General features: G+C 39.9%; 1 protein-coding gene across 2 annotated transcripts in view; it reads left to right on the top strand.

Annotated features, from left to right (window-relative positions):
* The window catches only part of camkmt (calmodulin-lysine N-methyltransferase), a 111,492-nt gene that overhangs the window by 63,830 nt on the left and 19,811 nt on the right, over nt 1–27,851 (top strand). For both annotated transcript variants that reach the window (XM_040037135.1, XM_040037136.1), the window contains exons 5-9: nt 10,039–10,099; nt 11,416–11,467; nt 13,997–14,060; nt 17,792–17,858; nt 20,442–20,516. In XM_040037135.1, coding sequence (XP_039893069.1) covers nt 10,039–10,099; nt 11,416–11,467; nt 13,997–14,060; nt 17,792–17,858; nt 20,442–20,516 — 319 coding nt within the window. The remainder of the gene's footprint in view (nt 1–10,038; nt 10,100–11,415; nt 11,468–13,996; nt 14,061–17,791; nt 17,859–20,441; nt 20,517–27,851) is intronic.

Genomic DNA, 27,851 nt, shown 5'->3' with positions numbered 1-27,851 from the left:
AAAACCAGACTAGAAAAGGACATGAGAGACACAGAAGCTAAACGGAAACTGAAAAAATGTTGGATTTTCGTTGGTTTTTGTCTTCCATCAGGACATTTGGAGGTGGAGCTGATCTGATAGGGAGAGGGAAATTTATGTGATTTAAGGACAGTAAAATAAAGAAATACACTGATATTAATTATATCACTGTATAATTGTGGTTAGTTGGTTATCACTGCATGTTTCTTATTGAAAAGAACAAGTCTTTCGTTCTTTCTTTCTTCCCCACTTTTTTTTCTTGTCCTAATTGTTTATACATTAACATTCAAGAAAGTAGATAGCTTGGTGCAGGTGACACCCTGTAATTTGACATCCTTGCCTTTCTCCAAGGAAGAAGAGAGATGCAATCTATGGCAATCTTCACTTTGTGTGTGTGTGTGTGTGTGTGTGTGTGTGTGTGTGTGTGCCTGCGCACAGCATAATCTAGGGTTGTCACATGGCCCTATGCCACTCTCCGTATGCTAATCAATGAATGAAGCTCTGCAAAGCTCTCGTCTGCCAGCTAAACCCAACACCTCAGTGCTGATATGTCTATTAGCCACATGTCAGACCCCCTCTTTGTTTCTGTCTCCTCCTGTCTCTTGCCACATTGCATCCCCTTGATTGTTCCCCCCCCTCACTGTAATTCTCTGCTGCTGTATCTCTCTCACTCTCCGTCTATTTCTTTTTCAGATATAGATATACTTCATTCAACTCCTCTCCTGTAAGCCCAACTTTCTCTCGGTTCCTTTGCTCACAATGCCTGCACATCACATGTAATTTCATCAAGTGCACATTCTCTTCTATTCACTGTCCACAAGAAGTGCAAGCCATGATGGGATAGGTGGTGAAGGAAGCCAGTTCACGATGTTGTTGTCAAGCTTGGTGCATTTTCTTTCACTCCAACTGTAGCACACTGTTACATTCATTCAACAATTGAATCCGAAAAGAAAACACGCTACATCCAACAGCTCAGCTTGGCTTCTTGGTCCAGCTCTTTTCTCACCAAGTAGAACGATCCTCTAGAAAAGAAAGCAAAAGTTGGACTTGAAAAAGTTTTAAAGTTTAAATTCAGCATGGATGCGGAATGCAGAATGCTTCCTTGAATGGCATGAGCTTAATAAAATAAAAAATAAAAGGCCCACTGCTTTTGTGATAGTTAAAGCTATAAAGATAAGCAAGAGTACCTAAACTTTAAAAGTTGCACAGACTTAGTTTATGCAACTACTTATAGGTACACTTGTTCATCATGTGTCATCGTCTCCTGGGCTTTATAATTGAAGCTGGCAATTGCTAAAGTGCTATACTTACTATAATACAATACAATAATGAGGTAAATCTAAAATGATAATTACTTGGTTAATCTCTACGTGTCTACTGGGTTAGAAAAATATATATTACCGGTACAAAAGTTATTATGATGAGTAACATAAACACCCATCCTTAGAGCAGACACATTACAGACACTAAGAAAAAGGTGTTTGATGTCTACATTTTTCGTGTGTGGCCTTCTCTCTAAATTGGCACTCATTCATCAAATCTTTGAGAACCCCTGCTGTACGCTGAGGCTCTGCTCTATGATATCACTCCTGCTGCAGTACTGTCCTCTGTAACCACAACCACCACCAGATGAGGTTCAAGAAAAGAATCTTTCATGTTGACACAAATACTGATAGACAGGTAGAGGAGAGATAAAATGAGATGTAGACATGCGTTTGTCTTAATGCTTTTGCAGACTTGAAGACAAACGCACGGCGGGCAGAGAACTGTGCAGGCAGTTACAGTATTGGAGCAGTTAGACAGGCAGTCAGCCCTGGCATTTTGCTGCAGATAAGTAAGCTATCAGAGGAGGGGGATAAATAGCAGAGTAAAGATTGGTACCGGCCCCCTCAGAGAGGAGCGGGGGGCCACAATGCAGGCGTGGTGGGCAGATAGCCCCCTGCTCTCATTATACTCTGCCTAATCCAAAACGATGTTTACTCAGAGAGAGAGAGGGAGAGAGAAAGAGAGAGATTGAGAGAGAGGCCACGCTTATCGAAGCTCTGCACAGTCCTTCAAGCGTGTGTGCGAGTGCATGTTTGTGTGCATGTGCTGGTGTGTCAGTGTGTGTGTGAGTGCATGCTAAAATGAGCCTTTTCCAATGGAAAAAGGGATCAGGAGTGTCTCCAAGGCGGACTCTGTTGGCTAGAATGTCGATGCTTATCACACACCGCCTGGCTCTTCTGGTGAAAGGCGAATAGGCTATCTAAACTGCCTATTCACAGCATGTGTATTTACCATACCAGAAAGGCAGAATGATCATTTTGTAATTGCTATTAATATTAACACATTGCTAATAATAGCTCAAGCTTTTATAAAGCAGTATCTAATCTAATTTGTCAGGGGATGAAGGTCTAAAGGGCATAAATCATTGTGCTTTTTTTGCTTAGTAAGATTCTAGAAAATAAAATAGTTACATTTGTTCTTTTTGGTCTTTATCCCTGTTGATATGCAGCTTACTTTAAAGATTTATTGAAGACTCATAAGGTTAAAGGGTCTTTATAATGTTTTAAACTGATTGCAGTTTTATTTTCATTACTAGGATATATGTCATATATAACTAGAATTGTACAATTGCAATGTCAACATAACCTGCTCTCTTCAGTTAGACCTTCTAGTAAGAAAAAACACATCACTAAAAACACAATAAGCAGAAGAAACCTAATACTCCATAAACTACTATTTAATCAAATTCATTTGGTTTTATTTATAAACTAGCAATTCACAATAAAAGTGGTTTTGACGCACTTTATAAAGCAAGGCTAAGATCTTACAATGTTAGATATAACCCAGTCAATAAGATACCCTGTGAGCAAGCACTTGGTATCGGTGGGGAGGAAGAACTCCCTTTTAACAGGAAGAGATCTCTATGAGAATCAGGCTGAGGGAGGTTTTGGGGGTTGAGATAGAAAGAAAAGGAGAGCATAGAGAGATTATGAGGCTAGAATGAATCAAAGTCTTGATTAACAAACTGTTTATGAGGAGTGAAAGTCTGCACACTGTGAATATAACTTTTTCTTTTTTTAAATAGCTGTCTTTTTGTCAATAGTGGATGTATGGTGGCAATATATATAAAATATACTATAGTATATGGTAAATGGTAAATGGCCTGTATTTGTATAGCGCTTTACTAGTCCCAAAGGACCCCAAAGCGCTTTACACATCCAGTCATCCACACATTCACACACATATTATTTAAAGAGTAATTTAATTTTTGTATGAGGTACTACTCACTACATACAATATATATGTATGTGTGTGTGTGATTTTGTTAATCCACAGCTGATAAAACGAACTAGAAGCAGGTCACCTGTGCCTCAGGGTGATGCCATGCACAGACAGAAGCACCCATACTCACAAATGCTTGCATCGTTGTGAAGAATCTTTGTTGGTCTGTTTCTGGCTTTCTTAACCATTTTACTTTCACCCTCTCTCTGATTCTCTCTTTCACCCACACAAACAGAGAGCATACATGCACACAGCTATGTGGTCTTATGAACTGTGTTTACCCTGCCTATGCTGGCTGGGGTAATCCTGGCCTTCACTAAAGTGGCCATGTGAGAGGACAGATTGTCAGTTGATCATGGCCAGCCGAGAGCCTTATCCCTTATTGGATCGGCCATGGAGGAGGCTTAGGAATTATCTGAGGCTTCGCTTAATGTGGAGACAGATCACCACCAGAGAGCCACAGAGTCTGAAGACATACTAGGCCTGAGGGGAGAGAAAGACACTGTGTGTGTGTGTGTGTGTGTCTGCTTGTGTGTATAAGAGAGTAACAGAGAGGTGTGTGTATCAGTATGTAGTAGTGTGTGCGTGCACAAAGCAAAATCATGGCCCACTTAACCCCCATCTTGACACCTCCACCACCCCCTGCCCAGAGTCTATTTTTTTCATCATCCATTCCTCTCTTTCGTACCTCTCTCCCTCCTATGCCCTTTCTCATTCCCATACCTCTCTTTCTCTGTGTTGCACTTTTCCGCCTCTTCATCACTTCTTCATTTTCCTTACTTATGTCGCGTTCTGTCATTACTCAACAGATGCTTTATGACCTGACTTTCTAACCCCATACCCATCACTTCGTCATATTTCTTCCTACCCAGTTCATGTCACTGCTCTTTTACACTCCTCATTTTCCCAACACATCCCTCTCAACTCCATTCATCATCTTCTTCTTATGCATCCTCTTGATAGTCCTATACAGGAGTATTCTGTCCTCAGCAGGAAACCCGGCAGTGGCAGATGAAAGAAATGTGAAAACAAACATTTTATTTCCTCGAGTGAAAGGAAAGCGAGCTAAATTTCTGCTTGTTAAGGAAAACTGTTTACCAGTCCCTCATATCTCATCACACTCCAGTGTTGCAAAGACAAATATACAGCCCCTTGCACACACACCAGTATATGATTAGGTTGGTTGTCTTATAACTAAACTGACCTTTATCATGCTAAAAGAAGAGATGACTGAAAACCCAACTAACTGCAAAGAGCTTGACTTGAATGAATGAACTTGAGTGAATGTTTACACAGTCTGAAAAGCAGCAGTTTAGATTGTTTTCAGCACCAGCTAACTTAAGCAGATCTTGTTATCTTTCAAATGAAAGTGTTCCGGCAGTGTTTAATTAATTCTTGGTATTGAGAACAGAGTAAAAGCCTCGTCTCAAGTACTGTTAGCTTATCTTGGCTTAGTTAGATGATAATACCTGGATCCCCTTTGAGATACTTGAAATAACCCTTTAGCTAAGTTTCCTGGCCTCAAAATACCTCAAGAAGATGCAGAGGACACAGGCAGGGAAAGGGTACCTGGGTTACCAGGTTACCTTTCCTAGACTGCTGCCACCTGGAAAGGCAGCACCAAGAAAACAGCAGGATAGATGGATAATTCTATCCCTGTGCGTGTGATTACTGACTGAAGCCAGATTAGCGCTGCCGTAAGTTGTGTAGTAACTGGGGTCAGTTAGTGGTCACCAGAATGAAAACAAATGAAGACAGTGCTGATATACATTAGATTCAGTGCATTGTAGAAACTAACATTTCAGCAGGACCTTCACCCCATGGAATATTAACATGGTGAATATTTTATTTTATAAAGGGTCCATAGGGTTATGTTTGCAATCAAGCATGTCTTTGGCCAACGTTTTAAGACAAGTTAAAAACTACAAAAATGTTTTTATCCAACGCATTTTTGCATGTTATGTTTTCTTCATTGAAAATATGTATTTCTGGCTTTGGTGGTGTACATTTGATGGCTATATAATTACATTATAAATTTAATCTTAAACAAACTGCTGTGTTCTGGGATGCAGGACTGTGCAAAAGTCATGAACCCCCATTTCTATTTTTCTAGGAAAATAGGAAATTGTTCCAGTAATTTGAACATGTTTCTATTGAAACATGTTCAAAAATATATAAAAATGCAGTATATAGAGTTCTTGCAGTTCTAATGAGCTTGAAAGGCAATTTTTGTTATAATAACCCATATTCTTCAAAACAGCTGGCAAAATTTCTTGTGATTTCTTTAAGAAGTCACCAGGAATACTCCTCTGTGCTTCTTGAATGACATTTAAAGCTCTTCTTTGGATGTTGGCTTCCTTTTGTTCTGTTTTATATCAAGATATCAATAATGTTGAGGTCTAGGCTCTGGGAGGCTAAATCATGACTGATAGTATTGCATTGTATGTTTTTACTGTACCGGCAGAGTGTTTGTGATCGCTGCCATGCTGAAAAATGAAGCTATTGTCAATCAGATACTTTCCAGATGGGGTTGCATGATGGATCGAAATCTAAATGTACTTTCCTGTATTCATAGTTCCACTAATATTCACAAGATCCCCAACACCACTGGCTGAATTGCCAGAAAGCCCCAAACCATGACAAAGCCTCCACTGTGTTTTGTACATGGCTGTAGACACTGGTTGTACCGCTCTCCCAACATCCGCCACACATTTGGAACACGATTTGAACCAAAGATTTCATACTTGGATTCATCACTCCACTCAACTTGTTCCCACTGTTTTCCAACCCAGTTCTCATTTCATTCCTTAAGAATTCCTTAAGCTAATCGACAGCCTCACTTACTCTGGTGAACAATAGATCAACTGAAGGCTTAGAAACATTTCTCAAGTTTTGCTTTGCTGGAATCTTTCCAATTTCAGAGACCTAACTTTCAAATATCGTTCATCTGCTATAGATAGTTTTTCAGGGTTGTCGCTTCTGCTTTTGTCCTCCTTTGTTCAATTTCCTTAGTTGTTTTTTTTAAGGACATGCTGTGCACCAAGCGGAGATAGCAGAGATATTCTCAGCTAATAACTCTTTGGCAATCTCCTTATTGGTGCAGAAATGCTCATTTATGCCTGTCAAACAACATTTTTCATAGATTCAACTAAAGAAATGGGAACATTTCTGTTCCATTTGCCTCTCATAAAAACCAACTACTATTAACATAGAGCTTAAAGATCCAACTGAATTAAGAATTGTCTTTGTCTGTTATGTATAGACACAGTGTTGGGTGGGTCATCCAATGAGTTATGTGTCTTTATTATGCTTGAACGATTGATAGGTCAGTGTTAAGTAGCTTAACAAACAAAAACGAGCAACTGTATGGAGAACAACAAGAAAGATAAAAGAAACTCAGCAGGAACACTTCAATGATATATAGAAGTAAAATTGGAAATTCCCCTCTGCAAATTTCATATATGCACAGAGTTTTTAGATGAGAAAAATGCTTTATATTAACCTGAGTGACCACATGACATCTTACAGAGTTAACAATGATCGTGCCAAACACACAGTCCCGTAGCCACACATATGGTTTTCAGGATAATAGTAGTGACAAGGTTTAGTTCCTGGGACTGATAAATATATTAGACACACGCACACACGCGCGCACACACACACACACACACACACACACACACACACACACACACACACACACACACACACACACACACACACACACACACCTGGACTGCTTTCTTACTTCATCTAGTAATTGAAGGTGGGAAATAATTTCATTATCCTGAGTAGGAAGAGTAATCTGTTCTCTGCTCTTGATCCCTTCATTTCCTACAGTGCACCTCGACCTAGGAGGCACACACACAAAAACAGATGCCACATACTTATCACACATGCAAGCACACATAGTTCTTATCACCTTGGGCTATTAATGTTATTGGAGTTGGGGATTAACCATCAGAGTCACATATTGCTTTACAAAGCTGTATTACCCAGTGGTGTCTTACTCTCACAAACATGTGTGCGCACTTTTGCAGTACATATGCACATAACCTTGTATGAATAGACTTTGTTGTGTGAGGGAGTGTGGGCAACAGTTACAGGACTGGCTCAATAAAAGTGATGAAAGTGGGGATTTTACATTATTGTGATTGAACTGAACTCTTAGATACTCTGTTAACTGGTGTTATTTTCTATATAGCAAAGTGACACATAGTCTTTTACGGTGGAAAGATTTGTCATGATTTGTGTACATGATCAGAAGCCAGCAGCTGATGAAAGTGTGAAGAGCCTAATTTTTACTTCTGCTTTTAGTAGCACATACCCACTTTAATGTTACATTACCACCCTCTACTGTTCATCTGCTCAAGATGTTCTGGTTGACCCTTTATGTCAAGTGTCATCTGTTGACATAGAGGGAAGGGGCTAAACTGTTATTTGACGGGGCAAAGGTCTGGGTTCTCATGCTATTAAATATAATGTGAGCATACAATCAGAAAGAAAAGGATCAAAGTTGAAGGGAGAACTGCGATGCTTCTGAAGACAGACAATATCCAGTATAATGTGCATATATATTTTACAGTGTGTTATTTTAACCAAATTCCTTGCAAAGATAAACCCACAATGAGCTTCATCGTTGCTCTAGCTGACCCTTTTCTTTATTGGCACAGCCTGGAGCTGCAGTTTATGTCACATACAATGTCCTCATGCTGAAAACACTCACAATATGGTACAAAATTGTTTATCGTATGAAAAACTGTGAGCTGTGGAACCGGCTCCCAGTTTGGATTCAGGAGATAGACAATCTCTCTGCTTTTAAGATTAGGCTTAAAACTGCTTTTTGATAAAGCATATAATTGGGGCTGGATCAGCTGACTCTGAATCCTTCCTTAGTTATGCTGCAATAGGCCCAGGCTGCTGGGGTCTTCCCATAAAGCGCTCTTCACGCACTTTTTATCAACACCACTCTGCATTAGTTATTATTAATCTCTGACTCTCTTCCACAGTGTGTCTTTTGCCCTGTCTTCCTCCCACCGGTCACAACAGATGATTGCCCCTTCTTGATCCTGGTTATTCTGGAGGTTTCTTCCTGTTAAAAGGGAGTTTTTTCTTCCCACTGTCACCACGTTCTCGCTCACGAGGGGTTGTCTGATTGTTGCAAACCCTATATAGACCCTTGAGGTGACTGTTGTTGTGATTTGATGCTATATAAGTAAAATAGAATTGAACTGAACTGAAAATTTTATCATACTTTTATTTTTTCCACTGCTGTTTGAGTAAACCTACTCAGCTTCTTGAGTAAATTATTTGTTATCTAAATTAATGATGGCTAACACAATTTTAACTTTTAAGAGTAAAACTAGATTAATAATAAGAAAATGTCACATAACAGTTACTTGCATGACGAGCTCCAGCATTGCTCTACCTTTGTGCCACTGACCAGCGTGTTGCCTGACAGCATAAAGTTTTCCATACTGTGTGGCAAGCTCCTGAGTAAAGGGGAGTAACAAATGAAATTTAAAATGTCACCGTATTTCAGCCTTGAATGTCTTGACACTTTCTAGAAGTGTAGCTACTCTGGCTGTCATTGTATTTTTATGTGTGTGTGTGTGTGTGAGAGATGTAGAAAGCGTGTTTTTTTTCCCTTTTTTTAATGGGGGAAAGGAATATTTGGACATTTTATCAATAGGCATTATTAAATCCTGCTTGCTTGAGCTAATCTTGGCAGACCGGAGCGAGAGGAAAGAGAGAGAGTTAGAGCGAGAGCGGGTGAGAGAGGTAGCCATAGAGAGGGAGAGCGAGAGAGCAGTGATGTCTACCCCATGAGGTGAACAGAGACCGCCTGTAAGCCGCTTATTATATCGACTACCACCTTTTCTCTCTCCTCCTCCTCCTCCGTTCCTCCCCTCCCCAGTTTTCTCTCGTTACCTCGCTCATTTTCTATCTCTGTATCCCTCGCTTGCTTGCTTTCTGAAACTCATTCTATATCCCCTCATTCTCTATTTTAAACAACTCCCTCATACAAACCTGCGCACGCAAACACACAAGCACACGCTCATACACACAAATTCACATGTGCCCACAAATACACACAGACAGCACCAAGGCGAACCTTCTTGTTCAAAGCCAGAAGCAAAAAGCTGAAGTTTTATTCAAATGAATGTTTACTTCTTCTACTGCCAAGATGTGTGTATTTGTCACCGGGTATATATGTGTATGCTGAGAGAGAGGGGGAACGGTACAGAGGATGCAAGTGTGCACGTTTTAGTGTGCGTTACATGCACGGCAGAAGAAGAAGGGCTGACAGTAGGTGATAAGCCAGACAGGCCTGCACGCTGTGATTATCACCCACTGGACCCCCTGTCACATACACATACGCGCACATTCAGGCACACACACTTGCATACACAGTGCCCAATGAGAGAGAGTGTGTGGCAAGGATTTAGGATAGGACAGACGTGGAGACAGACAAACAGACAGAGAAGCCTTGGATCACAGGCAAGGTGGAAAGCACAAGAGAAGCAAATGAACAGAGACTGGAGAAAAAAAAACAATGCATCCAATTATGTTTCACTGAACACTCATTGTTTTTTTTTGGGTTTTATGTATCAATATTCATTTCTTTTAATGTTTTGGTAAAGATATCAAAGCGTTTTATCACTGTAGATATGCAAGATAGACGTTTGTAACATGTAACATCAGTCAGGCGTTGTAAATAACATGCTCTGTCTTGGTCTCTCTCTGATATAGGTGTGTGGCCATCTGAAGAGGTGATGGCGCATTACTGTCTGCAGAAACGTCACATGTTCAAGTGAGTTTTTCCTCTCTTTAGATCTACTCACTTCATCGACAAACAACTCACCTGTTTCCCCAAATGCACAAAAGCTAACAGCAGTTATAAGTTCTGTAGTATGACATCAGTAAAATATTTACAACTTAAACGTTCATTTTTATTTTATTGTAAAGAAGTGAGGTATTCAGAAAGATCTTCTGCAGCATATATAACTCTCTACTTTCAACCATATTTTTCTACATGAATACCCCACTTATGACAGGAAGCTGTTTTATGATAATGAAACAAAAAGAGCACCATCATTCTTTCTCTGAAACAATTTGGAAAGCAATACTTTCTTTTTTGCACTGACAGATTGTCAAACTACAATAGAGAAATAATAGAAACCTGACTTTAAAATATGTCTACTCTTCAGTAAAATTAAGGAGAAAATTGAAATGACAAATCACTTCCAGGAAGGTGGAGGAAAGTTAAGTAGAAGTGGGAAGGGTAACACATTTAATACACCAGAATATTTCTGTTGTTCTACTTTGAGATTTAAGTAATATTTTAATCGACCTTTTAACAGTGCAGAGTTTTACAAGTTCATAAATTTAATTGGCAGAAAATCAGTCTGAAACACGGGCTTTCTGAAAGTCACTCAAATGTAAATCAGACTTACACCTGCAGTAAATGCTTGGACCTTTCTGTGCAAATCTGTTGTTCTGTGCTGCTCTTTCCCCTGCTCTTGTCTGCTGAGCATCGGCCTGCCCTGTGGCACAGGGCTGAAAAGCACCCAGGCACTTTTGATTTCCACTCAAGGTGGAACGTCACCCTTTGATTTCCTGTTTTAACATTCAAGAGGCGGGAGGCAAGGAAGAGAGGGGTATTGATCAGAGCAGCGAAGTGAAGGTCAGCAAGCGAGGGAGGGAGGCAGGGAGGGATGAAAGAGGACAGTGGTTGAGATGGAGGGGAAGGGAGATGAAAGGAGGAAGAGGATGGAAAGAGGGGTTGAGTGAGCATCCGAGCTACAGGACTCTGGGTGTCTGGTGTGGATGTGTGTGTGTGTATTCCTCAGATTTCCCGCTGATTGAGCTTGTGCTTCTCAGTGTTCAATATTCAGCTTTCAGGTTGATGGTTGAATTGATATTTCTTACCCTGCTGTGTTTCCCGTGTGTGTGTGTTCTAGTGTTTGTATGATAGTATGCGTGTGTGCGCGAGTGTGTATCTACATCTATGTGCATCTACTGTACAGTATGAACTCAAGTGTGTGTTTTAGTACTAAACTGCTGGTTTGGCTCAGCAAAGTGAATCTCACTCCAACTCGTCTCTCTCTTTTTTCATCTGTCTCTCAGGGGTGCAGTGTGTGAGTTAGGAGGAGGTATGACTTGCCTTGGTGGGCTCATGGTAAGTGAGAATACACACAGATATTTCTGTGAGAGAAATAGCTTGGCTTGCCTAATGAAACCAACCCTCACCGATCAATACACACACAGCATGTGCACGGAGTATCCATACCTATTCAGACACTATCATTTACTGCTTGTGGGCATCTGTCTGTGTTTGTATATCTGTGTGTACCTTTACAGGTATATGCATACAAACTCTCTACGTAGATGATGTTAATTAAGTTAAGCACTACTGTTCAGAGTTAATAAAACAGCTTCTGCTTTTGTTTAGCGCCCAACTGCCTGAACATCTCCACAGTATGTCCACACTGTCATTTAGGAGGACTCAGCAGTTAGAAAAATTTATAAATTTCATTCAAAATGTTATTCAGTACCAGACTATAGAGGTATTTTGCATTTCATGTGAAGTTTGCATGTCCTTCCTGTGCTCGTTCAGGGTTTCTCCCACAGTCGAAAACATGCCAGACTGATGCAGTTTGCCCAGCACCCTAAAAAAAGAAATTCCAAATCTTACATATTTATTTAAAAAAAATAAACCCACTGCAACTGAAAATGCATTTATGTAGCTCAACTAACATAGTTTATGTTACATGGAGAATTGTGAAGTTTATGAATTTGACAAAGACGATGTGAACGTTGTGAAAACATTATGATAACTGGATAATTTCAGCATGATATATACAATTTCATTTTGCATGTCAGCAAAAATATTCATTCCAACTGCAACTCAGGTATTTTACAAACACTCACACACACACACACACACACACACACACACACACACACACACACACACACACTGCAGGTGTGCTGCAGTCTGTCAGCCATAGGGTTTATTAGCAAGGGCCTTAAGGGCTTCTCCACATAGCAGGCGTCAGCGTCCCATCGATCTGTTAGGTTCCATTCTATGTGTGCGTGTGTGTGTGTGTTTGAAAGCTGGGTTTTATCTCTTGGCAGTCAATACACCATGTTTTGACATTGGTGGCTTGAGATGGAATCCTTCCTTCACACCTCTCCTTCTCCTCTTCCCTCTTTCATCCGTCACTGACACCACATTCACCACATGTTGTCCATGTGAGCACTGATTTTTTTCCCCCCTCCTTTGTTTTCAGTTTACTTTCTTTATAATTATTTTGCTCTAGATTAAAATGCCAAAAATGCCAAAAGCAACAATATGTTTACATATACAACAGGAGAAACGTACATCTTATAATCCTAGACTCTGCATTAGGTTGTGCTTTCATTGCACAGGTTTACATATTTGGTTTATGAGAAAAACGTATGAATACTGTATTTTACTAATTAGATGCACTTCATTTAGTACATAAAACAAAGTAAACTCTTTTTTTTTTACTGTTAAAATGTGCAAGATTTTTGACTGGATGTCAGGTTAATTGGTGGGTAACAGCCTTTGTTTAGATGAAGATCCTTGTTATTATGCTACAGGATACCTTCACTTCACATGTTCAGCACACTGGATGGCAGAATATATTCCTCCAAAAGCAGTACATACCGTTCATGTGTGGTACGGTGGTGACAGCGGGTGGTAGGATGCTGCTCATGAACTGTCAGGTTGGGTTCTGTCTTTCAGTTCAATGCACTAGTTGAGCCTGAGGTGCCATCCTCTGTCTGAGCAGATGGTGGGACACACAGCACGCTGTGACCCTCTCACACAACCTTCAGGGTCAACATGTGTCGTGTGTTCTGTTTCAGAAAATCTTTGGTCTACTACATCATACAGCTTCTTTTTGCCATTTCAATCTTAGGATTTATATGCATACCACCACAATAACTACTTGCAGTTACACTCACCTGTGTGTATATGCACATACACACTCCTTAACAGAAATAGACAGCCTGACACACACCCACCGATATAATAAAAGCATTTGCAATGAAAAGAGAATGTGAAAGATGAGGTTATAGTAAAGCACACACCTCACTATCTATATCTCCCTCACGCAGAGACACGCGACGCGACGCAGCGCAAAAGCTTTCTTTTCATTCTCTCGTCTCCCTCCATCTCTTTTCTCTCCGCCTCTCGCAGTCTACACTGCAAAGTTATATGAAGGGCATCAGGCAGGCCTGGCGAGCCGAGTGCAGAGTGACAGCGGCAAACGGAGTGATGGCTCGGCCTGATAAACACCCAGCGTCAAATGAAAAGGCTCTGCGCTTGCCATCATCCCCTGTCACAATGCAATTACTGAACAGAGTGATAGCAAGATAGCAGCCCCCACCGCTAGCCACAATGATAAAAGTATTGACTGATTTGATTGAATGATTAAAATAATGCAGACATAAAAATGGGGTGAAGATAGAGAGCGAAATGGCAGCGAGGAGAGGGAGCAATGGAGAGAAAGGGCGGGGAGGGCTGGGCTGCAAGAGTGAAGCTTTGTAGATATGGTTATGTCATTATTGTGTGTCTGTGTGTTCAGATGTTTGCGACATCTAAGAGTGCTTTTGGTTTTGTTCTTTTGTTCCATGTTGTTTCATTTCTCTGTCTCTTCCCTATCTCTCTGTTTCTCAGGTTGCCATTTGTGCTGACGTGACGGAAGTCCTGCTATCAGATGGGAATGAGAAGTCCATTCAGAGTATCCTTACATCGTCCTCCCCTCGCCTTCTCTTAACGTCTATCTCTTCATCTCGGCCTCGTTCCTCTACCTCATATTTATTTATCTGCAATCATACTTCTGTGAATTCTTTTTTTTATTTTCCTGATGGGTTTTAAGTACACAGTTTCCCTTCCCATTCCCATTTATTGATGTAATGTGATAAATCTACATGATATGCTGTAGATTACATGATATGGGAGACTTTCATATATTTAAAACATCAATTCTAGGACAATTTGACAATTGTGTAATTATAAAAACAAATCCACAGATTGAAAAATTCTGTAAGCAAAACAGAAATGCTTCTGTGTTTAAGGCAGTATAGTCAACAATTCTAAAACAGCTTCCACAATGATTGGTGCACCTACTAAACTAGCAGCTACGTGTATATATACGCCAATTACATAACTGTAGTCAATTAAATACAGATATCCTAATCACAAAGTTTCTGCTTAAACCACTGCACCAGTTGTTACTGACAATTAAAAGCTGAAAACATTCTAATTAGCATGCTGCAATCTAAGCTGTCATTAATGCTAATGAAATATTCTAGTATTTTATTTTCTTCCATGCTGTGTGATCAAGACTTTTTCACTGGCACTGCTATAGCTACGAAGTGACTTTTTCGAGTGAGCGTGTCGTGTCCTTCATGTTCCAGCCTTGAAATCAAAGATTGGATTGTAGTGTGGAAGAATAGCCATCTACCTCTTTTATCTTTAGGCAAACGCAGCAGATGGGGCACCCACAGTGACAAATACCCAGCACTACTGCTCAAAATGGCATCTACCAATCCTAACTGCCTACAATACCAAGTTAAGAGCACAGTAATTGCCATCCTGTCAGAATTTGTTTAAGACTTCATCTAATGCTAAGGCTAGGGTTAGGGCTTGATGAGCATTTTAGAAGCAAGAACAATCAAGGTTTGTTAAAAATGTTTTTTTTGTGCGTGTGTGTGTGTGGTTAAGATTTAGGCCTATAATTAAGTTTTTAGGACAAATCTTTAGGTGAGTTTTTTGGCAACATTTGTTCACTGAGTGGGTTATTGATCAACTCTGTCAGTTTGCAAACCGTCTTGCTCTTCTTTTCTACTCTATATTTACACTTCTCCCTGTCTAATCTCCTTTGTAGCCCCTTGTTTTGCCTCTTTTCTTCCATCTCCTTTCATCATTCCTGTCATTTTTCTCCCATCCTCTCAGATCTTGCTTTATTCGCCGAGCAACTACACAGACAAAAAGAAGCTCTGACTCGCTGCAGTTGTTTCACAAAAGCAGGAAATATAAATACACATTTCTTCCCCATTGACCGATATGGCCATATTTAGCTCTGCTTACAATATCTCTGTCCCAGCCAGCTACAATGCTCCGTTAGTGATCACAATAAGACCAAACAATAACATTTTGGAGCCTGTAAAGCACACGCACAGACACACATACACACACTTGGGCACACAAACAATGCACCATTGACCGGCAGCTTTGTTTCACAGAACAAACACATAGAGAGAATTGTAAGTGAAATCATACCGAGAATGGATCGAACATACACTGAAAGAGAAAGGGGGGTTGAGAAAAATACATAATTTGTTCTGGGCTCAGCCAAATTGGCCCATTCACATACCGCAGGCACTGTGTGGTATTTCCTCTTGTAAAGGAAGCTGTTGGTCTTAGCCTTGTGCTAATGGCTACTGTTTATCTCGCATGGCATTATTGTGCCGCTAGTGTTAGAATAGAAAACGATAAGGAATTGTGATAGGGTTCAGTTTTATACAGTGAAATAGATGAGAAGATATGCAAGAACGAAATGTGAACTGATGACATTTAGATATATCTTGAGAATAGATTTTCCGTTTTTTCTTAGAAGTTGTTGACCTCATTTATAGTGCAGAAAGATACACAAATACACACCGACTATAGAGTGGAGAGCCTCTGTTGCTCTGACCTTGAATACTCATGCTGAAAATCAATGGAAATGTTCCATTAAGAATGATTGATGCATGTCATTGGCTGCTGCTTGTCTGCTTCTAGTGATGGGAGCAAATATTCTTCCACTTTAATGTTCAATAATACTCAAATCTCGCTCTTCAACTTTTTCCTTTTTATGTGTGTGTGTGTGTGTGTGTGTGTGTGTGTGTGTGTGTGTGTGTGTGTGTGTGTGTGTGTGTGTGTGCGTGCGTGCATGTGCTTTCAACTGGCGTGTGTGTGTGTGCTGACCTCTCCTCTTGTGGTGTGCTGGTGATGAGATTACAGTAAGCTGCTCTGCTCTTTGCCCTTTCATCCCTATGCATAGCACACTCATGCACAGGTGTCCAGTATGTGTGTTTTGTGTTCATGCTAACCTACATATTATTGTGAATCTGTGTCCAGGAGGGGTCTTTGATTTTGAATTGACTCTCCAGCTATCAATCCGTGCATCAGCTTCTCATCCATCCCTGCTCTCTCTCTGTCTTTCTCTCTCTTCCTCGCTCGGTGCTCTCTGTCTTTGTCGATTGGATTTGTCTCAAGTCTTTGCAGGCTTTAAAGACAAGGAAATCCTAATTGAATTGCTTTGCAACTCCACAAGCCAGTGTATTAATAGACAACTTGACATCAATCACCCAGCCTTTGTGTGTCTTGGTGCGTGTGTGTGTGCATGCATATGAGAAGGACAGTGTGAGTTTTGTATCTGTGGTTAAAAGCCTTCCCATTGATCCAGCTAGAGGCTGCTGTGATCTGCTTCCGTAGACTGGCTCTCTTTCCCTGGAGATGATCTCTGCTCACTGAAGCTTTCTCCATGTAGATGCCTACCATATGTGGTTTTACCTGAAAAGGGTCTTAGAGTTTATCATTCCTGATGCACCTCTTTGGCTTTTGGCTTTGTACAGTTCCAAAAACCTTAATATCTTTAAGTGGATCGTCACCAGTAGTTTAAATCTTTGAATTTTGCATTTTTAACAGACTTCCCACGTTTGCATTTAAAAAAAGAGTCTATAAAGTTCTAATGAACTTAAAAGTCAGTATTTGGTATGAATACTTTTCTAATTTCTTTGGTCCTGGAAAAGTTCTCCAGGTCTCTTGTGGGACATTCAAAGCTCTTCTTTGTATGTTTGCTGCATTTTTTCCACTCTGTCCAGCCAATGACAAGCCTAAAGATACAACTTAAAGTTGGTTCTATGCTAAGTTATCTCTTATGTGTAGGCACAACATGGGTTTATGCTTTGAGTTAGGTGCCTTTTTTTGCTTGAATGATTCATAGGTCCGTGTTAAAATGGCTTAACAATCAAAGTCACACACACAAATAAAGGACCTTCAGAAAGCCTGGAGAACTACTACTCAAGACCACCACAAAACTACAAGAAGGTTTGGCTCCTTGGAAGCAAAATACATAGAATTGAAGTGTGACTTGAAACTTCTATTTCTAAAAAAATATATTCTGATAATAGTATTAAATAAAATCCAACAGAAGTTTTTACACCAGAAATTTCTATCGAAAAACTGCACTGTACACTATCTTGAACAATTAATTTCATGGATACAAATATTTCAGTTCTGCTCATGTTTCAAAATGTATTTATGTCCTAATTGCAGTGATTTAGCACACACCCCTTGACTTTTTCCTTTCTCTCTGATCTACTCTTAGCATCTTTCTTTTATTTATTTTAGTTTTTTTATTGAATTGTATGTCCAGAGATTGAATCTTGTATGCTTCATCAATCCTTGACTGTGGCACGCCAGATGTTCGAGGGCTGGTTGAGAAAAACAGGCAAGCTGGAAAGTTTGGCTCAACATATGTATCTTCCAGGTAAGACCATTTTTTTACTTGCCTTGGCACTTTAATGCCATTTTATTGTGTGAATGTCAGAATTTTATCTTCAATAAATATGCCACTTAAAAAATGTTTATATGAAATGGTTAGTTACATACTGTAATACCCGTTCTTTAAGTGCAAAATATGTATATGCACACGCTTGTGGGATCATCAAAGAAAAAGACCCTCTTTGATAGGGGTTTCTCATCCGGAAACCAATGAGATAACTTTCCATTGCACACGCGCACACACACACAGACTCACACCTCATATGCAAGGACGGGCTAAAACGTAGTTAATTGTTGTCCCTGCCTTAAAAAGGCTTTTTTTCCATTGACTGACGATTTTGGTCCCCTACCTCTTCTCTCTCTTTCGCTGTCTCGCGTTTCTGCGCATATTTACATGAGTGGAAGATGGAGTGAAAAAGTAAACGTATAATTAGGCTACATTACTTTGATTGTTTTCTTTTCAGATTATGCCTGCTGTCATCTCTGCTCCGCAAGAGAGGGCGAAGGGCACGATGCGATTGTACAAGGGGATGGATGGGGAGGGGCATGTCGTGTGATGGTGTGCGCACATCCACGCATATGTGTGCGCGTGTGTTGGGACCGCCTGCTGTGATTCGAGATTGTGTTTCTAGCGGGGCCTAATGTTTTGTTTACTGAGTGTTAATAATGCCTAATTAATAATCCCCCAATCTGCCTGACAGTGTGAATAAGAGGAAGGGAAAATGGTGTGGAAGAAGAGATGGAGAGAAAAACGGAGCTCCTCTAACGGTACACGGTATCAGCACAGTCTTTATACAATCTCAGAGGCAAACTGGAGCATGAAAGAAATGGCATATCGAACTCTGGTAACCGACAACAAAAACTTAAACATCAATGCAGTTAGGCTCATAGCAGTGGCCAGTAATTGAGAAAGTAATTATTGAAATGCAGAGTCAGATACCACAGCCTGATGACTGAGGCTGGAAACCTGGCAAACCAGAGACCGCAGAACCCTCAGCCTGCATAAACAGCAAGAATTTGACTCTATTAAAACATGAAAAACGTGATATTTATGTTAGGGCGATCGTGGCTCAAAGAGTTGGCAGTTCATCTTGTAACCGGAAGGTTTCCGGTTCGAGCCCCGGCTCGGACAGTCTCGGTCGTTGTGTCCTTGGGCAAGACACTTCACCTATCGCCTACTGGTGGTGGTCAGAGGGGCTGATGCGCGATATGGCAGCCTTGCTTCTGTCAGTCTGCCCAGGGCAGCTGTGGCTACAACTGTAGCTTGCCTCCACCAGTGTGTGAATGTGAGAGTGAATGAATAGTGGAATTGTACAGCGCTTTGAGGGCCCCGAAAAGCGCTATATAAATTATTATTATTATTATTAAAATCTATCAGTGCCATAAACACACAGATATACGTTAATATCTGTCACTATCAACCAATGGCATCATCTACTGGTTTTGCCTTGAAACTGAGCTGGAGCCTAGAGAAGTTTTAGTCCAAATTCTTCAAAATATCAGAAGTGGCTGGAGTGGGGGGCATTACACTTGAAATCTGATTTGAGAACATGTTTAATGTGTATGGCAACATTAATATGTGAAGTACTGGACAAGGTTCCTCATTAATACCAAAAATTAATTTAAAAAAGTACATACAAATTGGGACTAGATAAGCAATTATCAGTGAAATATCTATCTTAATCCCTTGCAGATGTATGAGTCCAGCTAAATCAAGAAGAAAACATAATTAATGACAGGTGATTGTGGTGCCACAATCCCTGAATCCCAACAAACCAAAGTTCACAAAGAAACAGGGTGACCTTCCTGGCTTGACCATCAGAACACTGACTACAGGCAGTGATTTTAGCTAAAGACGTCACAAGAATTGTGGATGAAAATTACTGACATTTTATTCCAGGTTAGAAGCTGATACCTTTTTATTAGTAACCCTCAATTGTATAGCACTTAAGGTACTGTTGCTCTAGTTTCGAACTGTGATGATTACTTTTTGAGGAGAACCTGCAGATGAATACATTAAATTACTACATACTGCATAGAGCCATGGGGGTATAAGCTCTCCCCGTTTCAAACAACAGCTCATCCTACCGTATGTATCTTCAAATGTATAGTGTTTTTTTCTAGTGTGAATAGGGTTGAGTAGCATACGTTGTGTAAGGTGAAAACCATTGGGTGTCACTGCACTTTGTCAGTCATCGTATCTATCGAGCAAGAAAGAGGAGAGTGTGGATGTTGACTGGAAACCTCTATAGAGGTGGCCTTTAAGGGTGCATGTGTGTGTTCACATGGTATAAATGTCAAGTGTCATGTCAGAAGTCACCTCTCTTTACCTCACAGGTGACATGTCTTCCCTTCCTGATGCTTTCTCCAGGTCTCCTCTGAAGCAGAAAAACAGTGGGGGTCAGTAAGAGACCTGTCAGAGAGCCAGAAGCTCTAAAGGGAGCAGTGAGGGAAGAAAAAGGAAAAAAGAGGCTTTTGCTTGGTGTAGTGTTTTATCAGTACTGGTTGTCTTCTGTCACCTTCCCTTCAGATACTCAACTTTAGTCTCTCTTTTATGTGTGTGTTACAGGGTAGTAAGGTGGGACTGTGAGATGGATATTTCTGCACTGGAGGGTCACTTTGATTTCATCATGTGTGCAGACTGGTAGGTATACACACACACACACACACACACACACACACACACACACACACACACACACACACACACACACACACACACACAGAGCCAGTACATATACACGATCTGTGTGTGCGTTCATGACATTAATTTTCACTTCTGTGTGACAGTCTTTACATGGCCCCCCACCAGCGCCTGGACCTTCCCCTGCCTTGTCCACACACTCACATTCACACATACATGCATATGCTCAGACACCCGCCTGCCTCCATTTTACACCAAATTGCCTCGTTTTCTGCTTGGTGTCCCAGCAAATGGATGACTTAGGCAAATTGCAAATAATTGCATCTTGACAAGGAAGGAGACTCGGTAAGATAGAGAAAGAGTTGAGGGTGGATGGAGGGAGGAGCAGAAATGGAGATGGAAATGGAGAGATAGAGCAACATAAACATAACAATTAGCCCATCGGTCACTGAAATGTAGATCTTCAGACAAATCGGGAACTACATCTTTTTTTTCTGCTTCAAGCTGGTGTTCCATAATAACCCAGTAAGATACTGTAATCTAGGTGTTCATAGAGGAATCTGGGCCGCAGGGTTCTGTTTTCAGGTTGTCAAAAACTTCAACCCGATTTGCCTCCAACGCATCCACTGGTATGTGTGAATATGTGAATTTTTGCTAAAAGTATTGTGGCCTAGAAAATCAAGTGTTTGAATTAATGTGTGTGAGGATGGGTGAATGAGTAAGACAGTGCTCTGAGTGCTCAAACAGAGTAGAAAAGCATTGTGTGTACCAGTTCATACATACGCAAGAAGAATTAAAAAAAAAAAAATAGCTAACTGTCATTTGGAGTATCAAGGCTTCTTTGAGTCGCTGTGAAACTTTCCGCTAAAACACTTCGCTACTTAATGTATGTTGGCAATGAAGTAGAATCTGTCAGGAGATAACACGTATGCTGTACCTGTCGCAGTGGCAACCCAACGTCTTCTAGTGGTTAAATGAATCCTCAAGATGAAACTTTAGGACTTTTGAACTTTGTTGTTCCAGAAAACTTTCAACCAGATATCCGGTGTGGAAGGTGATTATAAAATTGACAGAGAATTTGGCCTAAATAAAATTCATAGAAGCCAAAAGATCCCCAGAGAAGAAAATACAGCGGGCTGTTTAGAAGGGGCGGGGCGGGGCACTGCTGACATAGGCTGATGATACTATCCTGTGATTATGAACATTCAGAATACTGTCTGTTTGACATTTCAGCTTATGTCTGATAGGGGCAATGCAAACCCAGAGTGCAGAATGTATGGTTGGGAGACAGTAGCATTAACAAAAAAACAAAAGGAGGTAAATTTGTTCAGACGAAGCATAGTGGATATATTAGACAGAGGATGATAAAGATAGAGCTTCCAGGCAGAAAGAAAAGAGCAGGATTACAGTGAAAATTCATGGATGTCGTGAAGGAGAACATGCAGAGGGCTGGTGTGCTTATCCCTAAAAAGAGCACTTGAATGAAGAAGATGTCCTTTTCTTGTTTTCTTTTCTTTTTCCAACTTTTTTCATGTTGTTCAGCCACACAAAGATGACATAGATTTTGTCGGTATTTTCAGGTAGTCCTCATTTTACTTCTATATATGTGTGAATGCATCCATGTCTGTGAACCCGTGATCATCCCAAGATTTATTCTGAGATTTTGACACTGTCTGAATATAATGGCGTGTTTTGAATGACATGCCTCCCTAGTGTCCAAGTTTAGAACTGTAACAAAGGGCTTAAAGTCTTTTTAAGGCTCCAGTTTTATTATCCTCTTCAGTCACCCTGAAAGCGTTTAGGGTTTCCAACACAACTCTGAAAACTGTCCTGTTTGTGGAACAGTACACAAGCACTTCCTTTGGCGTTATAAAACCTTTGCAGGTGGATAAATGGCATTTACCGTCCACCACTCCTGCACATTGACTTACACACATTCACATACAAACATACTCTGAAAAGATGGACATTCTGTTGGTTGAAGCAAAATCACTTTGCCTACTTCATCTTGTGCATAGTCTGTGTGTATCTGTCTGCACAAGTACGTGCATGTGCGCTAAGTGCAGCATTAGCAAACAGCGTTATCATTATTTTAATGTCACAGTCATTATGAGTAATAGCCAGGTATAACACCCAGAGAGAGAAAGAGAGCTGTCCGCTAATAGAGGATATTTTACAGTGAACTAGTGTATACGCACGTGTGTGTGTATGACGGACAGAAGCATACAACGTGAGAACCGAGTAAATTGCATGTAAAGTTTTGATATCACAGGTTCTTTTCACCATTTCTCTCAGCAGAGATTTATCTTGTAGTTGTGAGTCTGTAAACGTGTGCGCGTGTGCTGCAAGATGTTTTTGTGTAGCGTCCTCTTTTCTCAAGTGTATGCAAGTGAGCGATTGTGTGATAATTGCAGTGGTGGTGGCTGAAGAGTGATGGCTGGTCAATTAACGGGAACGTCATTGTGATGATCACCTGCGAAAAGGTCAACAATGCAACTTCCACTCCATTAATTATGACTCCTGCTGATATCAGGGGGACCACTGCTGAGAAGACAGGAGAGATGAGAGGAGAGGAAAAGGGAAGAAACTTATTTGGAAATCCTGATTATCCTGGGGGTGTTGTCTAAATTCTGCCTTTAGAAAGGTTATTTAAATGCTTTCACTTAATGAATCTGTTACCACTTAGAACTCAGAAACTTTATCATCTAAACCAGAAGTGGCACACTCCTCTAACATAGTCAGCCATATTCAATACAGCCTAATATGGTCTCTAGCAGAGCACACCAGTGAAACTAACATAAGATACATGATATAATATAAACTGTGTCCCTCTTTTTTTTTCACTGTAAAGACTTTTAATCCCAGAGGTGTCTTTATAGCGAAAGAAGTCCCGTTTCAACAATACATTGCAGTTTTTCTCTGTTAAAGAAACAATAAAGAAACAATGCAGTAGTAAATATAGAAACCAAGCAGAACAGCTCTTTGGGTTTAACTTTAAGAAACAAATATAATAAACAAATTGTATTTTTGCTAATTCAGAGAAGATGTCTATAAATTTCTACAGTAAATAGTGAAAAACAGGAACTCCTCTGCTATTTATTTATGGATTACCTAACAATACAAAAACTCATTTTATCTATCAGTTATTTTCAGTAATTCAGCTGTTAAAGTGAAAGTATACAGTGAAAATGTAATTTTTAAATCATAGGTGTTTATATTCTGTGTTGGTATTATTAGATGTGAAATCAGAGCCAGAGCCAATCAGAACAGCTTTTAAGGTTATTGAGGTTACTTCATAAACACCTTAGGCACCAAAACCCCCCCAATTTTATTAGTGGACTCATGGCCATTTACCTCTAAATGGAAAAATTGCAAAAAAGAAGTAATTTTCTGCTGTGGGCACCTGAATTTTAAGGATAATTAACTTTTCATGATGTGTGGCCTAGAAAGTAATAAGTTAAAAAATTAAAGACTTGTGCCAGTAATATAAACAACACAACTGGAAGGAGCAAACAGGACTGCCTAACTGTGAATAAAAGGTCAGCAGCTCAATGAAGTGTTAGAATGTGCAAAGGTAAAAGACTTTTTTTCTTTTATTTTAACATAACTTGTATTCCTTTCTTAAGAGTGAAAGTCACTCTCAGGTTTATTGAATGTTTTGAGGGAGGTTTTTCAGCAGATGATCTAGCTATACAGAAAGTCACCCAGTCAACTATGAACACTTGCTAGTCAGAAAACAAACTGTCACTCACTCAATGTTTTAACAAAAAAAGAGGCTTTGTTGAGTTTATAGTTAATACAGTACAATGAGATAGAAGATGGGTTAAAGAAGGAAGCAAGCAGTTCATTTCAGTTCACGCTGTATTTATGAGACAATTTTGGTCAAATATGAAAGTCTTATGTGGAAACTTTCAGCCATTTACTCCGAGAAAGGAAGTTTCAGTGAAGTAGGACCCAGCATAGCAGAAATAGTGTTGTGTGCCTCCTCACATTTGTGTTTGTCTGGCAGGGAGAGAGAGGGGGATTCCTGCAGTGGGCATGAGGGTGGCAGAGAATCTTTGGCTGGGATGTTGGCATGTCTGCTTTCTCCAAAAGCTGTCCATGTGTAGGGAGTGAGATAAAGCCCTGTTTGTGTGTGTGTGACAGTGAGTTTGTGCAAGTTTCTGCATCCTTCTGGTTTTCACTGTATCTATGTAATTGTCATCTTCTGTTTATTCATATTTGCAGTCCTGTATCCATACACACCTGTTTTTGTGTTTCACTTTACTGCTCATTGTTATGCTGGATTGCATTAGTTTAGAGACACATTACTGGCACACGCACACAGAACACAAATATATCTTTGTTGAAAGCTCCGTGTGATGCTTTTTAGTAATATCCCTCTGAGCCGAAGGTCAGAAATATGTATGTCTTTTGCAGTATTAATGTTGTTGAATCAATAAACAAGTGAGTGTTGCTTCAACATGTTCATAAGATGAAGAAAGAACATTAGTTTTAATATTTATGATTAATTTTAAAAAACAACATCTAGTTTAGCACTACTTTTGTGGCAGCAATTTACTTACAGAATTATTTATTTAAAATTTAAAATTTGCGTTTTGTGATACTGGAATGGTACACGGGTGGCATGGTGGTGTATGCTAGCACTATCCTGGATCCAAATCCACCAGGTTAAATCTCTATATTGGCCATAGGTGTGATTGTGAGTGTGAAAGGTTGTCTGTCTCTTTGTGTACTACACCTTTCTCCCTGTGACAGCTGGGATAGGTTCCCCATTGTGAAACTGAATTGGATAAGCAGACTCAGTACAAACTGTTGTGACGTTGTGTTGCTGTTTCCGTCTTAAGTAGGTTAGTCTTGTTTTCCCACATGACTGCAATGTAGTGAGAGTAAATTTCCTGGATAGCCTGGGACTAAATAATCTGACATGAATCAATTGAATTTAATCAAGTGAAACTCAAATAAATCATCACTGCATGTTCTCCTGGGGCTAGGTTAACTGATGATTCTGCGATAGACTGGTGACCTGTCCAGGTTGTATCCCGCCCTTCGCCCTATGACAGCTGAGATAGGCTCCAGCCCCCCTGCCCTGATAAGGATAAGTGGAAGAGAATGGATGGATGGATGATAATACTTTCTTTTATATTGTTATAATGCATATAAAAAATATATACCATTGCACCGTAATCCTTGGGAACATAGACTGAGTAAATGATGTCATTTGTTTTTATAGTCTCACAATTGAGGCCTTGACATCATCAGTGCACGTATGTGTATAAGCAGACAAATTTAGTAGCAACAGATTCACACACCCGTTCGCCCTTTGACCTCTGGTCTGTTTTGACTGATTTTGCTGGGCTGTCCTGGGTGGGTGGGGTCATCACAAGACAATAGGCCTCTGACAGTCTGAGTTCATCAGAGGTGACCTTAAAGGGAAAGAGCACTTATTTTGTGAATCTAAAATAATACCTCAAAACTTTAAAAAGAAAAGACAGAGAATGCATTAAAGAATGTGGAAGATTTTTAAACAGGAATGTGGTTTTAAATTGTAAACACTATATTAAACATCCCAGAAGCCAAACTGCTTCAAAAAATATTTTTAATGCATTACTAGCACCATATAAAAAGAGATACAGAGTGAAGTACCTCAATCAGGAATGCAAACCCTGCTGTAGAGGTGACTGATATTTAGTGAAATCATATTTTAAAAAAACTTAATAGCAAGAAAACTTAAAAAAATAAATACTGTAAATTGTTATGTGTCAAACTTTAAAAAAAGCAATGCCCAAATTTTCCGAATTTTAAAAACTCAAAAGGCTTCAAGAGAGAGGTTAGCAACCACCTGGCAACCACCGGTCCTGAGTAGTTGTAGGGGGTTGCTGCCTGTTGCTTGGTGTAATCAGTTTCAAAGGGGGTTATTGTTACCCCCATACCTGAGGTAATAATCTTAAACTAATGGCTCCATAATTCCTTTATAGATCTTGGTAAATGGCTCATTAAAAGTTTACTTTGTGTAACTTGTCCAGCCTTATTTGTGGTTTAGCTTTCAAGCCACAATATTCTACTTGAATTGCAGACATCAGCATTGACCATTGCTCATTTTTTAAAACTGTTGCCCTCTGAATGACACTATGTCCTTCCCTTGGCCTTAGCGTGTGTCTGTACATGTGTGTTTACACGTCTGTCCCAGCCGTTACCTCCACCCAACAAGCTCACTTCCTTGTTTTCCTTGCCACTCACTTTTCCTGTGAACTGATATCTGTGGCAAAATAAACCAAACTGAAACCTCTCACCTTTCAAGTCAAATAAACTTCACACCTCCGTGTAGCCTTGGAAGAGTAAGCAGCTTTACATATATGTGCTCACATGTTTGTTTTAATGTTGGTTTGTGCAGTGTTTTTACCCCCCCCCCCCCAAAAAAAAAAAAAAAAAAAAGCAAGCACATATCTATTTATGTACCGGCAAACATGGAGAGAGCAGATCCTGTTACATGCACCTCTCATTCCTCGTGGGGATCAGAGGATTTTGAATGAGGAAAGGTCAGAGACTGTGATTGGAAGGTTGAATCCAGATTGCCACTCCACTGGACAGTTGGACGGATGTGCAGGATTATGTCAAATCTGCACTGTATTGTTGCATTTTAGTCAAATTACTCCACTCTCATCTGTGATAATAGACACACACACTCATAGTGCACTACTCCATTGCATAATGGATTGAAATTTGTCTTTGTGAGTAGATAGACAGGTGCTACTTTCCTTTGAATGACTGGAGCTGATTTAAGCCTGTGTGCTCGTGTTGTGTGTTACTTTAGTTGTGGCAAAATAAATCTGTTTCCACGGTTAAATCATGGGCACCTACTCACTTTTTGGGGTTGAAAAAGCAGGTTTCCATTATGTCAGTCTTTAAATTTTAAGGTAGAAGACTTCAAGGTTAGGTGAGTCTCCACAAAATCAATCTAAATCAATGTAATGCCCTTTAAAAGAGCTTTTTCTTCAGTAATGTTCTCCAACCATCTTTGCGATTCTTGTTGGAGGGCGGTAAATGCAGTGATAAAACTCCTCCGGTCTTCTTCAACACTTTTTGATTAGCGGTTTCAGAAAAGGCAGCCTCATACACTTCTTTATTCATTTTTCAGTTGGTGCATTTCAACCACAAATACATTTTTTGTATTTTTGCGTGTCAGGATTTTTGGAGACCTTGATACTCAATGCAAAACTAATTCAAGTTTTTTCTTCTGTAAGGTTTTTAACAATTACATTGAAAACAAAAATATAAAATATATCAAGCTTTCATTTTTTGTTGACCTAATAATGCCATAAATAACATACATAA

This window comes from Simochromis diagramma, unplaced genomic scaffold, assembly GCF_900408965.1.
Source record: "Simochromis diagramma unplaced genomic scaffold, fSimDia1.1 OVJJ01000330.1, whole genome shotgun sequence".
Classification (NCBI taxonomy): domain Eukaryota; kingdom Metazoa; phylum Chordata; class Actinopteri; order Cichliformes; family Cichlidae; genus Simochromis; species Simochromis diagramma.
Note: the sequence above shows the minus strand (reverse complement) of the source record. Positions and strands in the feature narration are given on the sequence as shown.